At 43.8% G+C, this 16,959-nt stretch overlaps 1 protein-coding gene across 1 annotated transcript in view; it reads left to right on the top strand.

Annotated features, from left to right (window-relative positions):
• The first annotated feature begins 5,312 nt into the window (after window positions 1-5,312).
• CNN1 (calponin 1) overlaps window positions 5,313-16,959 on the top strand; it is a 57,341-nt gene continuing 45,694 nt past the window's right edge. Inside the window, exon 1 of the mRNA XM_060763573.2 lies at window positions 5,313-5,502. Coding sequence (XP_060619556.1) covers window positions 5,440-5,502 — 63 coding nt within the window. The 5' untranslated portion in view covers window positions 5,313-5,439. The remainder of the gene's footprint in view (window positions 5,503-16,959) is intronic.

The following is a 16,959-nucleotide window of genomic DNA, read 5'->3' as shown; positions in this document are numbered from 1 at the left end:
ACCCCTCATATAATGACCAATAGAAACAGTAAGAACTGACCATGGAACAACAGACTGGTTCAAGATTGGGAAAGGCGTACCACAGGGTTGTATCCTCTCACCCAACCTATTCAACTTGTATGCAGATCACATCATGCGATGTGCGGGGCTTGAGGAATGCAAGGCTGGGGTGAAAATTGCTGGAAGAAACATTAACAACCTTAGATATGCAGATGATACCACTTTGATGGCCAAAAGTGAGAAGGAGCTGAGGAGCCTTGTAATCAAGGTGAAAGAAGACAGCACAAAAGCTGGGTTGCAGCTAAACATAAAAAAAACCAAGATTATGGCAACCAGATTGATTGATAACTGGCAAATAAAGGGAGAAAACATTGAGGTAGTGACAAACTTTATATTTCTAGGTGCAAAGATTACTTCAGACGTAGACTGCAGCCAGGAAATCAGGAGACGTTTACTTCTTGGGAGGAGAGCAATGTCCAATCTCGATAAAATAGTGAAGAGTAGAGACATCACGGGAGCTCCTGGCGGCACAGTGGCTCAAACCACTGAGTTGCTAAGCTTGTTGACCGAAAGGTCACAGGTTCGAATCCAGGGAGCAGCATGAGCTTCCACTGTTAGCCCCAGCTTCTGCCAACCTAGCAGTTCGAAAACATGCAAATGTGAATAGATCAATAGGTATCGCTCCAGTGGGAAAATAGCCTGGGGGCTATAACTCTTAATGAGAGAGGCATGGACGTGGCATCTTTCCCCAGGGGATTGTTTCTTGCCCTCCTATAGGAAACTGGAACTACCAAAGACCGAAACACAACAGATAACTCGAAATGGTATTTATTGTTCACAATGAGTTATCTTTCTCAGGCATAAGCTTGATGTTTCAACAGGGATAAAGGAAATATACTTTACAATCTCTGAAGTCCAAGGAGTTTGTAGCTGAGAAGCTTTTCCTGTTTCCTCTTTCCTCAATGGCTGTGAATGCCGGAGCAAACCACAACCCCAGTTCAAATGGCCTATGTTTGAAGACCCAGGATCTTCCTCTGGTGCCAAAAGAACCGGTTTGAAGGCGCTTGAAACTTCTAACGTCGTTCAGGTTGGTCTGAACATGAAGCATAAGTCTCAAGGGTAAAAAACCTCAGAACTGTTGCTGAGAGGTAATTTAAGCAGGGGCTTTTAGAGCCAAGTCTCTTACTCACGTCCATCCGATAGAAACTCTGATGGCAGAATGAAAAGGGAAGCACTCCCCTCCTCCAGGAAGAGGCGGAGCCAAACAATACAGGTATAAACAACAGTTTAAATCTTGCAACAGTTCTACACATAGGTGGCGCCACTCGCGCCATCACATATTTACTTCATTTCTACCCCGCCTTTCTCGACCCTGAAGAGGACTCAAGGTGGCTTACAAATCTGGCAAAAATTCAATGCTGCACAGGTAAACAATAAAATACAACCCAGGTCACCTTATCAACAACAACAATGCTCAGGTCTTCCAGGCTCAGATCCGTGGCTTCCTTATCAAGTTTATTCACTTCTTTTCTGATTACCTTCTATTTAACAAGTGTTATTGTCTTTTCTTGCTTTTCCATTATAGACCGAAGTACCGCATCCTCCGTTTAGTCATCTTAGCTTCTAAAAGAATTCAAGATTTTTTTCTAGGATCCATTTATTTGTCCTTTTAGCAATCCATGGTAACATGGAACTCTTTTACACAACCACATTGCATATGAGCTGATGTTCTACCCATCTGCTTTCTTCACTGTCTTGCTTTCACAACCATAGATAGAAATGGTAAATACAAAGACATGGACAATCCTAACTTTAGTATTCTATGATATATATCCTTCAAGATCTTGTCTAATTTTTTTATAGTTGGCCTTCCAATTTCTCAACTACAGCCTCCATTCTGATTAATGACTGAGCCAAGGTGTGGAAAAACTTGAATTATTCCAACACCTGTCTACTTTAAAGGTATATAAATCATTTTTATTTTCTTAATGTTGAGCTATAAACCTGCCATTGCACTTTCTTTCTTTAGTGATCATTCCAAGACTTTGCTATTTTCTCCTAGTAATATTGCATCATCTACATATCTTAAATTGTTGATGTTCCTTCCTCAAGTATTCATGCCTCCTCCTTCTGCATCTAATTCGCTTTAGATATGTTATGTTCAGCATTTGAGTATAATCGATGAAATGGCTTAGCTCCTTACAAACAGGAAGCCATTCAGATGCTCCATATTCTGTTCTTAACAGTAGCCTCTTGTTTTTAGTACAAAACAATCAAATGTTAGGGCATACCCATTTCTTTAAGAGCAATCCATAGTTTTTTATCTATATAAATACAAATGTAATGTTTGTTTGTGGGATTAACAGAACTCAAAAACCACTGGACAAATTGACACCAAATTTGGACAGCATACACCTAACAACCCAATGTATGTCCTTCACTCAAAAAAATTGATTTTGTCATTTGGGAGTTGTAGTTGCTGGGATTTATAGTTTATTTACAATCAAAGAGCATTTTGAACTCCACCAATGATGGAACTGAACCAATCTTGGCAGACAGAACTCCCATGACCAAGAGAAAACACTAGAAGGGTTTGGCGGGCATTGATGAGTTTGGGAGTTGTAGTTCACCTACATCCAGAGAGCACTGTGGACTCTTGGTCATGGGGGTTTTGTGTGGGATGTTTGCCCCAATTCTGTTGGTGGGGTTCAGAACGCTCTTTGATTGTAGGTAAACTATAAATCCCAGTAACTACAACTCCCAAATGTCAATGTCTATTTCCCCCCAACTCCATCTGTGTTCATATTTTGACATATGGAATATTTGTGCCAAGTTTGGTCCAGATCTATCATTGTTTAAGTCCACAGTGCTCTCTGGATGCGGGTGAACTACAACTCCCTAACTCAAGGCCAATGTCCACCAAACACTTCTAGTGTTGTTTGTTGATCATTGGAGTCCTGTATGCCACATTTGGTTCAATTCCATCATTGGTGGAGTTCAGAATGCTGTTTGATTGTAGGTGAACTATAAATCCCAGCAACTACAACTCCCAAATGACAAAATCAAATTTTTTGAGTGAAATACATACATTGGGTTGTTAGGTTTATGCTGTCCAAATTTAGTGTCAATTTGTCCAGTGGTTTTTGAGTTCTGTTAATCCTACAAATGGACATTACATTTTTATTTATATAGACAAGAAAGGATATTCCATCTGAACATGAGGAAGAACTTCCTGTCTGTGAGAGCCATTCAGCAGTGGAACTCTCTGCCCCAGAGGGTGGTGGAGGCTCCCTCTTCCAACTCTATGATTCTATGTCAAGGTCTATTTCCCCCAAACATTACATTTTTATTTATATAGATTAGTGTTTATTTAATGGGAAGGGTGTTCTTACACTTGCTAAAAGTACTGCTGCTCCTTAGCAAAAAGGTTCTAATTCCCCATTTCTGTCTCCTGTCATCCTGAAAGTGGTCCATCTTTTTCTTTAAAAGCATGCCATATTAAATGCACATTTTAAATATTTTCGCAGCAGGCACCACGTGCTTTTGAAAACACATCTCAACAATGTATTGTCGAAGGCTTTCATGGCTGGAATCACTGGGTTGTTGTAAGTTTTTCTGGGCTATATGGCCATGTTCTAGAGGCATTTTCTCCTGACGTCTCGCCTGCATCTATGGCAACCATCCTCAGAGGTAGTGAGGTCTGCTGAAAGTAGGAAAATGGGTTTATATATCTGTGTAATTATGGCATTATGGCAACAAGATTATGGCAACAAGAATGATTGACAACTGGAAAATAGAGGGAGAAAATGTGGAGGCTGTGACAGACTTTGTATTTCTAGGTGCAAAGATTACTGCAGATGCCGACTGTGGCCAGGAAATCAGAAGACGCTTACTTTTTGGGAGGAGAGCAATGTCCAATCTCGATAAAATAGTAAAGAGTAGAGACATCAGACTGGCAACAAAGATCCGCAGAGTCAAAGCCATGGTATTCCCTGTAGTAACCTACGGATGTGAGAGCTGGACCTTAGGGAAGGCTGAGCGAAGGAAGATCGATGCTTTTGAGCTGTGGTGCTGGAGGAAAGTGCTGAGAATGCCTTGGACTGCGAGAAGATCCAGCCAGTCCATCCTCCAGGAAATAAAGCCCACTCACTGGAGGGAAGGATACTAGAGACAAAGTTGAAGTACTTTGGCAACATCATGAGGAGACAGCAAAGCCTAGAGAAGACAATTATGCTGGGGAAAGTGGAAGGTAAAAGGAAGAGGGGCTGACCAAGGGCAAGATGGATGGATGGCATCCTTGAAGTGACTGGACTGACCTTGAAGGAGCTGGGGGTGGTGACAGCCGACAGGGAGCTCTGGCGTGGGCTGGTCCATGAGGTCACGAAGAGTTGGAGACGACTGAACGAATGAACAACAAAATCTGTGAAATGACCACAGATATCTCAACAAGCTCTTTTGGCCAGGAATGTTTGTTGGTTCACATACCCTCAACCCCCCCCCCCCCCCATCTGAATTCTCAGCAGCAAGAGCTAAGCTACATTCAGCAAGGATTTCTTATCTAGAAATATCAGACTCTTGAAGTCGACAGTCAGATCTGTTTAGGGGGAAAGTGTCACGTTAAACTGTTCCATGCAGAAACTTTGGGGAAAGTTCTTTGCAGGAAAAGAAACGGAGCCCTACCAGCTGCCAAAGCAACATGTGAGTTGAAAAAAAACCAAACAAGATGACGAGGCAAAGGGAACTGGTGCAGAAAAGTCCAGGGAGGCCTGGCCAGACAGCCAACAAAGCGCTTCCCCCTGAGTGACTGGACTCGAATTTTCTAGCTTGTTCTTTTGCGGTTTTGAGGCATGAAAAAAAAGGAAAGTGAGTGGCGTAGATGCTTTCCTTGGGAAAGATGCTGAAAGAGAAGGGGGGCTTCCCCACAGATGAACAGCCACACAGAAGCAGAAAGCTGGGGAAGACACAGAAGTAGTGGAGTGAGAGGGGCAGGGGGCAGTGCCACAAGGGGCAGGGGGAGAGCTATGGGCTGGGGATGCTCTGCCAACTGGTCCCATCCCATCACTGCTTCCCCACTTCTCACAGATTCGGGCTCCTGTAAATATTTAGAATATCTCAGGGAATTGAGTCAGCAGCAGAAGTGGATATGTGTCCCCCCCCCAACCCCACAGCACCCCCTCCAAGGTGGAAAAAATGACACCATCATTTCTTAATACCAACAGGCTGACATCAGCATCCCTGGCAGGTGGCGATTGGCCACGCAGCCGGGCCAATGGAAGGACTCCCCCTCAGATAGGAGGAGGGGGAGAGCCGGAGAGCAATGAGTTTTTAAAAGTTGCAGGGAAAGCCGGTGGAGAGGCAGAGCCGACGTGCACCACGGAGAGCACCCAACCCCACTGAGGAGCAGCACCATCACTGCCACCAGCACCACACGTGGGCAATATGTCTGCAACACACTTCAACCGGGGCCCAGCCTATGGCATGTCAGCTGAAGTCAAGAATAAGGTAAGGGAAGTACTGCTGGAGGTGCTGACCTAGCACTGGGAGTTCACTCCATGGGAAGGTGGTTCTTGATTGAGAGGATGGGGACAGTACCAGTTGGCTTGCGGATCTAGTGGTATCAGGATGCCCGCAAGTCTAGGGCACCTAAGTGCGTGCCATGGTCTTTCTTGGTAGGTACTGGCTGGCATCAGTCTTATGGTGCTGTCCAAATATTTTCAGCTACATCTCCATCATCCAAGGCTAGGTGACTGGGAGTGATGGGGGTTATAATCCAAGGCATTGTGTGGGAAACCAACGTGAACCGGACAAAAAAAGGCCACACATTCACATAATAATTCTGAGTGATGAATATGTCAGAGTTTTGGCTAAAATGTTTTGGAGTGAACAAAGTCAATGTTAATATAACAGGTAGAATTTGTGTAGCTCTTTTTACAAATTTTTATTTATTTATGTATTTCTCGCACTTCTACCCAGCCCTTCTCAACCCCCGAGGGGGGACTCAGGGTGGCTTACAAAAAGGCACAATTTGACGCCGGCAGAACAACAAGGTGAAAAATAACACATATAAATAGTAATTAAAACAATCCATTTTACATCACAATCCCTAAAAACAATCTAGTGCTCAACGTTTATCAGCTCAGAGTCCGTAAATTCAAATTCCATATTGTCCAATCCATCAATTCTAGTCGTCACTTGTCCCTTATCTATCCGCCAGATTACCCGAAGGCCTGGTCCCAAATCCATGTTTTTAATTTCCTTCTAAAGGAGAGGAGGGATGTTGATGACCTAATTTCCCCAGGGAGTGAGTTCCACAGGTGAGGGGCCACCACTGGGAAGGCCCTGCTCCTCGTCCCCACCAATCTCACTTGTGATAGAGGTGGGGCCAAGAGCAGTGCCTCCCCAGAAGATCTTAAACTCCGAGGCGGGACGTAGAGGGAGATGCGTTCGGACAGATACGCTGGGCCAGAACCATATAGGGTTTTATAGGTCTAAACCCGCACTTTGCATTGTGCTCGGAAGTGGATCGGCAGCCAGTGGAGCTGACATAACAGAGGGGTGGTATGCTCCCTGTATGATGCTCCGGTGAGTAATCTAGCTGCTACCCGCTGGACTAATTGAAGTTTCCGAACAGTCTTCAAAGGCAACCTCAAGTAGAGTGCGTTGCAGTAATCTATTCGGGATGTAATGAGAGCGTGGACCACTGTGGCCAGATCAGACTTCCCAAGGTACGGGCGCAACTGGTGCACAAGTTTTAATTGTGCAAAAGGTCTCCCGACCACCGCCGAGACCTGGGGTTCCAGGCTCAGTGATGAGTCCAGGATCACTCCCAAGCATGTGTGTTTACCTTGAAGTCACCTGTCCACCTATGGTGACCCCATGAGTTTACTAGGGTTTTCTTAGGCCAGGAATATTCATATGGTTTTGACAGTTCCTTCATGTAGCACCTGGTGTTCGTTGGTCATCTCCCATCAAGATATTACTCAGGGCTGACTCTGCTTAGTTTCCAAGATCAGACAAGAACTGGTGCCTCAACACTATTTAGGCATAGATAACAGCCTGGGACGATCCTATTTTCCTGAAGGAGTCGGAGGCACCAAAAGCTAGTTTGCTGTAAGTGGATTCAAGGCATCAAACGAAAGCAAAGTATTATTCTTGGAACACACATGTTCAAACTGATTCACAAACATTCTTTCAGACTCATTAATCCTTACAAGACATCTATATAAATAAAAATGTAATGTTCGTTTGTGGGATTGACATAACTGAAAAACCACTGGGTGAATTGACACCAAATTTGGACACAAGACACGTATGAGGCCAACGAGTGACTATCACTCATAAAAACACTGAAAAACACAGTGGAAGAGACTTAAAAAGCAAAAAAAAAAAATTACAACGCATGCGCATAACCACACACACGCACACACATATATATACACATATACACAAATATATATACATACACAGACCGGGGCCACAGCAACGCGTGGCAGGGGACAGCTAGTCTTTATAAGTAAAAATGTAATGTTCGTTTGTGGGATTAACAGAACTCAAAAACCACTGGACGAATTGACGCCAAATTTGGACACAAGACACCTAACAACCCAATGTATGTTCTTCACTCAAAAACATTGATTTTGTCATTTGAGAGTTGTAGTTGCTGGGATTTATAGTTCAACTACAATCAAAGAGCATTCTGAACCCCACCAACGATGGAATTGAACCAAACTTGGCACACAGTTCTCCCCTGACCAACAGAAAATATTGGAAGGGTTTGGTGGGCAATGTCCTTTGGTTTTGGAGTTGTAGTTCACCTATATCCAGAGATCATTGTGGACTCAAACAATGATGGATCTGGACCAAACTCTACATGAAACCTCAATATGCCCAAATGTGAACATGGTGGAGTTTGGGGAAAATGAAACTTCAGGAGGTATTTCACACAGATAGAAGGAGAACCTCAGATAGGTTTCTATCCCACACTGACCAGATCCATGGTGGTAGCATGGGGGGTTGGGGGGAGGCAGGTTTAAAACCAAGGTGTTGTTCCCCAAATAAGAATGTTGTCCCACATGACATTTTCCTTCCTTCAATACCCAAATTACAATAACTCAGTTTAGCAGTTTAAAGATAGAGTTTAGTCATCCAAAGCAAAGGGGCAGGCACAATTCCCAAGTGAATGCCAACACAACAAACAGAGGATTTCTAAGTGGATTCCATCTGAACATTAGGAAGAACTTCCTGACTGTGAGAGCCGTTCAGCAGTGGAACTCTCTGCCCCGAAGTGTGGTGGAGGCTCCTTCTTTGGAAGCTTTTAAACAGAGGCTGGATGGCCATCTATCGGGGGTGCTTTGAATGCAATTTTCCTGCTTCTTGGCAGGGGGTTGGACTGGATGGCCCATGAGGTCTCTTCCAACTCTAGGATTCTATGAAATGATTTTCAGTGTCTCGCTCTCTGCAATACTAGCAATTTGAGGACTGAAATAACATTTCATGAAGGGAGGCAAAAATCTTATTGATGGGGCAATATCATCAACCCACATATAGATATAGATATATACATATAGATATAGATGGCTACAGAGGCGGCCCTAGGTAATTTTCAACGGTAAGCAAACAGTATTTTGGCACCACCCCCCCCCCCCCCCCCCGCCTAACCAATCACTGATATATATTTTCTGTTCGTCGTGGGAGTTCTGTGTGCCATATTTGGTTCAATTCCATCATTGGTGGAGTTCAGAGTGCTCTTTGATTGTAGGTGAACTATACATTCCAGTAACTACAACTCGCATGTGTCAAAGTCTATCTTCCCCCAAGAGCGCCTCAAGAGCGCCCCTGGGCAAAATCAACTATACTGCAAATGCTTACTTTGAGTAATGGGTTGAGCCGCCCCTGGATGGCTACAACCCTGACCAGGCCAAAACCTACATCTTCTAGGCATCCACACACTTCTTGCTTGGACAAGCAATTCTCCTCCTTGCAGGTTAGGTATCTGAGGGCTAAGGAGATTCATTAGGTTCATCCCAAGAAGCTGGCAAGACACACTGCAGCACCTTGCAGTGGTCAGCAAGTGTTGCCAAAGCACATAAGTGTGCAATACAGTTGCCGAGATAGGATATCCGCCAAGAGATAGTGCGATGACTGTTTCAGTTGTCTGGCTGTTGTTGCCATTTGGATGGCGAAGGATGAGAGTCTGACCATTCCATGGCTTGAATTACAAGGTGAACAGACTCTTCAAACTTCGTTCTCTTCATTTTGAGAGGAATCCCTGGGGTTGGCCTCTGCTCCTTCCTCGAGAAGCTTCTGGGTTGCTTGGGAAGCCTTCTCATTCAGGATTTCACAGCCTCTCAACTGGAGGAGGCTTTTCTTCTCCCATTGTCTTCTGCCTATCTTATACTATGAGAGAGAAAGAGAGCATGGGCAAATATTGATGCTTACTATTGGAATAAAGATACTAGATACTTTTTCAGAGGGTCAGTGTCAGGAGGCATTCATTACAGATTTTGGACCAGTCCAAATCGATGGCCAGAACACTTAGAACAGTGGTTCTCAACCTTGCTAATGCCATGACCCCTTAATACAGTTCCTTATGTTGTTGTGACCCCCAACCATACTGGCCATGAACCAGTATGGTTCTCAACCTTGCTAATGCCATGACCCCTTAATACAGTTCCTTATGTTGTTGTGACCCCCAACCATACTGGCCATGAACCAGTATGGTTCTCAACCTTGCTAATGCCATGACCCCTTAATACAGTTCCTTATGTTGTTGTGACCCCCAACCATACTGGCCATGAACCAGTATGGTTCTCAACCTTGCTAATGCCATGACCCCTTAATACAGTTCCTTATGTTGTTGTGACCCCCAACCATACTGGCCATGAACCAGTATGGTTCTCAACCTTGCTAATGCCATGACCCCTTAATACAGTTCCTTATGTTGTTGTGACCCCCAACCATACTGGCCATGAACCAGTATGGTTCTCAACCTTGCTAATGCCATGACCCCTTAATACAGTTCCTTATGTTGTTGTGACCCCCAACCATACTGGCCATGAACCAGTATGGTTCTCAACCTTGCTAATGCCATGACCCCTTAATACAGTTCCTTATGTTGTTGTGACCCCCAACCATACTGGCCATGAACCAGTATGGTTCTCAACCTTGCTAATGCCATGACCCCTTAATACAGTTCCTTATGTTGTTGTGACCCCCAACCATACTGGTTGGGGGTCACCACAACATAAGGAACTGTATTAAGGGGTCATGGCATTAGCAAGGTTGAGAACCACTGTTCTAAGTGTTCTGGCCATCTATTTGGACTGGTCTAAATTCTGTAATGAATGCCTCCTGAGTTTTCGTTGCTACTTGGTATCTGTCATTTTACTACTGTTATAAATCATAATGTAAATATCCGATATGCAGGATGTATTTTCATTCACTGTACCAAATTGAGCACAAATACCCAATATGCCCAAATGTGAATGCTAGTGGGATTGGGGAGGATTGATTTTGTAATTTGGGAGTTGTTGTTGCTGGGATTTATAGTTCACCTATAATCAAGGAGCATTCTGAACTCCACCAGAGATGGATTTGAACTGAACTTGGCACACAAAGCTCCCATGAGGAACAGAAAACACTGGAAGGGTTTAGTGGGCATTGATCTTGAGTTTGGGAGTTGTAGTTCACCTACATCCAGAAGAGCACTGTGGATTCAAACAATGATGGATCTGAACCAAACTTGGCACAAATACTCAATATGCCCAAATGTGAACACTGCTGGAGTCTGGGGAAAATACACCTTGACATTTGGGAGTGGTAGTTGTTGGGATTTATAGTTCACCTACAATCAAGGAGTGTTCTGAACTCAACCATCAATAGAATTGGGTCAAACTTCCCACACAGAATCCCAATGACCAACAGAAAAGACTGTTTTCTGATGCTCTTTGGTGACCCCTTTGACATCCCCTCACGACCCCCTCAGGGGTCCCGACCCCCAGGTTGAGAAACACTAACTTAGAATAATAGACTCATAGAGTTGGAAGAAACCTTGTGGGCCATCCAGTCCAACCTCCAGCCAAGAAGCAGGAAAACGCATTCAAAGCTCCCCTGACAGGTGGCCATCCAGTCTCTGTTTAAAGGTTTCCAAAGAAGCAGCCTCCACCACCCTCAGGGGCAAAGAGTTCCACTGCTAAACAGCTCTCACAGTCAGGAAGGTCTTCCTCATGTTCAGGTGGAATCTCCTTTCCTGTAGTTTGAAGCCATTGTTCTGCATCCTAGTTTTCAGGGCAGCAGAAAACAAGCTTGCTCCCTCCTCCCTGTGGCTTCCTTTCACATATTTATACATGGCTATCATATCTCCTCTCAGCCTTCTCTTCTTCAGGCTAAACATGCCCAGCTCCTTAAGCTGCTCCTCATAGGGTTTACTCTCACATCTATATAAATAAAAATGTAATGTTCGTTTGTGGGATTAACAGAACTCAAAAACCACTGGACAAATTGACACCAAATTTGGACACAAGACACCTAACAACCCAATGTATGTCCTTCACTCAAAAAAATGATTTTTTCATTTGGGAGTTATAGTTGCTGGGATTTATAGTTCACCTACAATCAAAGAGCATTCTGAACCCCACCAATGATGGAATTGAACCAAACTTGGCACACAGTTCTCCCCTGACCAACAGAAAATACTGGAAGGGTTTGGTGATCAGTGTCCTTTGGTTTTGGAGCTGTAGTTCACCTACATCCAGAGATCACTATGGACTCAAACAATGATGGATCTGGACCAAACTCTACATGAATACTCAATATGCCCAAATGTGAACACTGGTGGAGTTTGGGGAAATTAGAATCTTGACATTTGGGAGTTGTAGTTGCTGGGATTTATAGTTCACCTACAATCACAGAGCATTCTGAACCCCACCAACGATGGAATTGAACCAAACTTGGCACACAGTTCTCCCCTGACCAACAGAAAATACTGGAAGGGTTTGGTGGGCAGTGTCCTTTGGTTTTGGAGTTGTAGTTCACCTACATCCAGAGATCACTGTGGACTCAAACAATGATGGATCTGGACCAAACTTTACACAAATACTCAATATGTCCAAATGTGAACACTGGTGGAATTTGAGGAAAATAGAATCTTGACATTTGGAGTTGTGATTGCTGGGATTTATAGTTCACCTACAATCACAGAGCATTCTGAACCCTACCAACGATGGAATTGAACCAAACTTGGCACACAGTTCTCCCATGACCAACAGAAAATACTGGAAGGGTTTGGTGGGCAATGTCCTTTGGTTTTGGAGTTGTAGTTCACCTACATCCAGAGATCACTGTGGACTCAAACAATGATGGATCTGGACCAAACTTTACACAAATACTCAATATGTCCAAATGTGAACACTGGTGGAGTTTGGGGAAAATAGAATCTTGACATTTGGGAGTTGTAGTTGCTGGGATTTATAGTTCACCTACAATCACAGAGCATTCTGAACCCCACCGATAGAATTGGGCCAAACCTCCCACATAGAACTCCCATGTGGGCCACAGCAACGCGTGGCAGGGGACGGCTAGTATTTATATATGACTAAATCTGGGGGAGCAAATCCGGGGTAAGCAACTTCTTAGATCATGGGAAACATCCACATAGATAGGAGAGGCTGTAAGAGGACAGACACTTTGCCTACAAAAGCTCCCAGATTCAATTCTTTGGATCTCCTGCAACCCTCGGGGGTTTCAGACAGGGATCTCAGGATAGGACTGGAAAGGATCCCTGTCTGAAACCCCAGAGGGCTGCAGGAGTGTATGAGATAGACAAATGCGTGACTCAGTATTTTAGAATTGCTTTTACTCCTGAAAAACTGTGATTGAGTAGGAACTGCAGCCACCCCCCTTCCCGAGTTATTAACCCTATTGCTAGGCTCCCCACCCCTTGCACCCCTTGCCTCAAAGGGGTTACTGTAAGTCCTGGCTCCAGCAAAAGGCCAGCCTATTTGCTCCCCTCCCCGGCTGCATTCTTCAGCTACCGTCCTGGCCTGGCCAGCACTCCCCACTCGGCTGCTGAAGCCTGGGCAGCCACAGACTCACCATATATGGTCAGTTTTGGGGTTTCTTTGTAGGCTGGTTCTATATAAGGCATGATTTGGCAGGGTGTGCATCTTCCAGGCAGCAGGATGTCTGCCCTGAGACCCCAAAGCGGGTAGATCACCCACCGTTACCATCTCACAGCCGCAGAAAGAGTTCCCTGCATTACTTGTGGGTATAGATTTATCTAATAGGCAAAATGATATCAATATCCTTTTTTGAACAGCCAGGTTCCCTAAAGCCCCAGTAAGAAAGCAAAACTATTAAACATTTGAACATGTTGAAGTAAGCAACAAGAATTTCCTGGCATCCTTGGGATGTGTGAAGTTGCCACCCTCTTTCCAGAGATGCAGGAGTTTGAAGTCATTTGAACAGAGGCACAGTAAACATGACAGTAAGCTTGATTATAAATTGAAATATACTCAGAGCTTGATTAACAACAAAACTGCAAAAACATCTAGACCTGATCAAGTCTGTTGCACAAACAATTCTAATTCCACCCCACCCCCTTTAAACACAGCTTAAACACTCAGTTGTTCTAGGGAAGTAATGCTACCCTTCTATTCCGCTTTTGGTTAGACCACACCTGGAATTTTGTGTCCAATTCTGGGCACCACAATTCAAGAGAGATATTGACAAGCTGGAATGTGTCCAGAGGAGGGCGACTAAAATGATCAAGGGTCTGGAGAACCATCCCTATGAGGAGCGGCTTAAGGAGCTGGGCATGTTTAGCCTGAAGAAGAGAAGGCTGAGAGGAGATATGATAGCCATGTATAAATATGTGAGAGAAAGCCACAGGGAGGGGGGAGCAAGCTTATTTTCTGCTTCCTTGGAGACTAGGACGCGGAACAATGGCTTCAAACAACAAAAGAGGAGATTCCATCTGAACATGAGGAAGAATTTCCTGACTGTGAGAGCCGTTCAACAGTGGAACTCTCTGCCCCTGAGTGTGGTGGAGGCTCCTTCTTTGGAAGCTTTTAAACAGAGGCTGGATAGCCATCAGTCAGGGGTGATTTGAATGCAATATTCCTGCTTCTTGGCAGGGGGTTGGACTGGATGGCCCAAGAGGTCTCTTCCAACTCTTTGATTCTATGATTCTATGATTCTATCAACAGATCTTCTAATACCTTACAGAAGATTAGGTAAAGGTTTCTCCTGACATTAAGTCTAGTCATGTCTGCCTCTGGGATTGGTATTCATCTCCATTTCTAAGCCAAAGACCTCCATGGTCGTGTGGCTGGCATGACTGCATGGAATGCCGTTACCTTCCTGCAAAAGCGGTACCTATTGATCTACTCACATTTGCATGTTTTTGAATTGCTAGAAGCTGGGCCTAACAGTGGGAGCTTACCCCATTCTCCAGATTCGAACTGCCAATCTTTCCATCAGCCTATTCAGCAGCTCAGTCATTTAACCCACTGTGCCACCAGGAAATTAATCATGACTATAATTCATTTAAGTACAACAAAAAAGAGCTTCATAGGCGTATGACTACAGCTCCCAGAACTGCCCAACAAACATGACTGGCCTCGGTATGTGTACATCCTTGGAGTTGCACTGCCATCAAAGCTCTTCCAAAAACAATACCTCAACAGTAACTTTTACATACAATTGGCCCTTGGTATTTGCTAGTTTTTGATTCTAGGATTTTCCATGGATACCCAAATTCCATTATATACAATGGGGAAGAATACTTATGTCCTTTATACCAGATGTTTATACAATTATGTATCATTATTATGTCCTTTATACAAGATGTTTACACAAGATGTAACAGTGCTCCATGGAGTCATGCCGGTAAATGTGAATTAAGACTAGTTCATAAGGGTGTCTCTCTTCATCTGGATATGTTTCCTCTTCTGTAATGTTGTCAGAGAGCAAATTTAACTGGCGACAGTGTAGTTATACAGCTGAAGCACTGGTATTGCAAGCTAATTCATTTCCATCCAGGTTGGTTTTTTAAAAAATGTCTATGAAATACAGAGCTCAGGAAGCCAAATACTTTTTTCTAAATTTTGCTGGACATGTACGGCTCTTGTCATAACAAGATGACAGTTATATGTACCATGTGGTTGTTTGATATCTATTTATATCACTCAAATGCTATGTAACAAGATTTTTGTTCCTGGGTTATAAATCTCATTTACTGATTGGGTCTATCATAAAAACATGGAAAAAGTTTATTAAACTATAAAAACTTTGTTTTCACGGTCTACATATTGAAAGGTTAAAAATGGCATATTTTCATTAAGGAAAATTATAAATGACGTACCTAGACTGAAGGAAATAATAGTACAATGGCTTCAAACTACAAGAAAGGAGATTCCACCTGAACCTTAGAAAGAACTTCCTGACTGTGAGAGCTGTTCAGCAGTGGAACTCTCTGCCTTGGAGTGTGGTGGAGGCTCCTTCTTTGGAGGCGTTTAAACAGAGGCTGGATGGCCATCTGTTAGGGGTGCTTTGAATGCAATATTCCTGCTTCTTGGCAAGGGGTTGGACTAGATGGCCCAGGGGGTCTCTTCCAACTCTTTGATTCTATTATTCTACTACCCTCAGCCACAGAAACGTAGCTTCTGGAATGTATTTCGTATACTTCTACCCTGCCCTTCTCAACCCCCGAGGGGGGACTCGGCGGCTTACAAAAAGGCACATCTTGGTGCCCATACAATACAATAACATATAAAAACAGTAATAAATGGTCAACAATTAAAACAATAAGACAACAATATATCACACAATCGATAACCAATCTCAGACACAGCGTTCGCCAACTCAGAGTCATATTTCGTTCCACATTGTCCATTCCTATCCGTCGTCACAGTCCTTTATTCATCTGCCAGATTGCCCAAACGCCTGGTCCCACATCCATGTTTTTAATTTCTTTCTGAAGGAAAGGAGGGATGTTGCTGATCTAATTTCCCCGGGGAGTGAATTCCATAGGTGAGGAGCCACCACTGGGAAGGCCCTGCTCCTCGTCCCTGCCAATCTCACTTGTGACAAAGGCGGGGCCGAGAGCAGGGCCTCCCCACACGATCTCAAATTCCGAGGTGGTACGTAAAGGGAGATGCGTTCAAACAGATACGCTGGGCCGGAACCGTGTAGGATTTTGTAGGTCAAAACCAGCACTTTGAATCGTGCTCAGAACTGGATCGGCAGCCAGTGGAGGTGACATAACAGGGGGGTGGTATGCTCCCTGTATGACGCTCCGGTGAGCAGTCTGGTTGCCTCCCACTGGACTAATTAAAGTTTCCGAACAGTCTTCAAAGGCAACCCCACGTAGAGTGCGTTGCAGTAATCTAACCAGGATGTAACAAGAGCGTGGACCACAGTGGCCAGATCCGCCATGGTGGTCCAGATGATATAACAACTACTTTCAAAATAAGTACTGTACAATTAAATAGGAAATAACACTTTCATACCAGAATATTTTAAAAAATTGTTATATAGTCAAAAAAGCTGGAACTATAAATACTTTTGTTTTTACTTTTTGAAGTGTAACTCCACTACAAAGAAGACAACTTCCACTTCCTTCTCTTTTCTAAAACAAAAAAGGAATTTTAATCATGTTTTTCGTCATGCTTTTTAAAAAACAAATAATTTTAACAAGTATTTTTTAGAAAGTTTTAGGGGAGAAGGTTTTGGACTGGGTCCACAAAGATCTAGGTTCAGAACCTTACTCAGTGGTGAAGCAAGGGGCGGCTCAACCCATTACGCAAAGTAAGCATTTGCAGTATAGTTGATTTTGCCCAGGGGCGCTCTTGAGGCACTCTTGGGGGAAAATAGACCTTGACATATGCGAGTTGTAGTTACTGGGATGTATAGTTCACCTACAATCGAAGAGCATTCTGAACTCCACCAATGCTGGAATTG

The sequence above is a fragment of the Anolis sagrei genome, chromosome 2, assembly GCF_037176765.1.
Source record: "Anolis sagrei isolate rAnoSag1 chromosome 2, rAnoSag1.mat, whole genome shotgun sequence".
Classification (NCBI taxonomy): Eukaryota; Metazoa; Chordata; class Lepidosauria; order Squamata; family Dactyloidae; genus Anolis; species Anolis sagrei.
The sequence above is the reverse complement of the archived record's forward strand: the minus strand, read 5'-3'. Positions and strand labels throughout refer to the sequence as shown.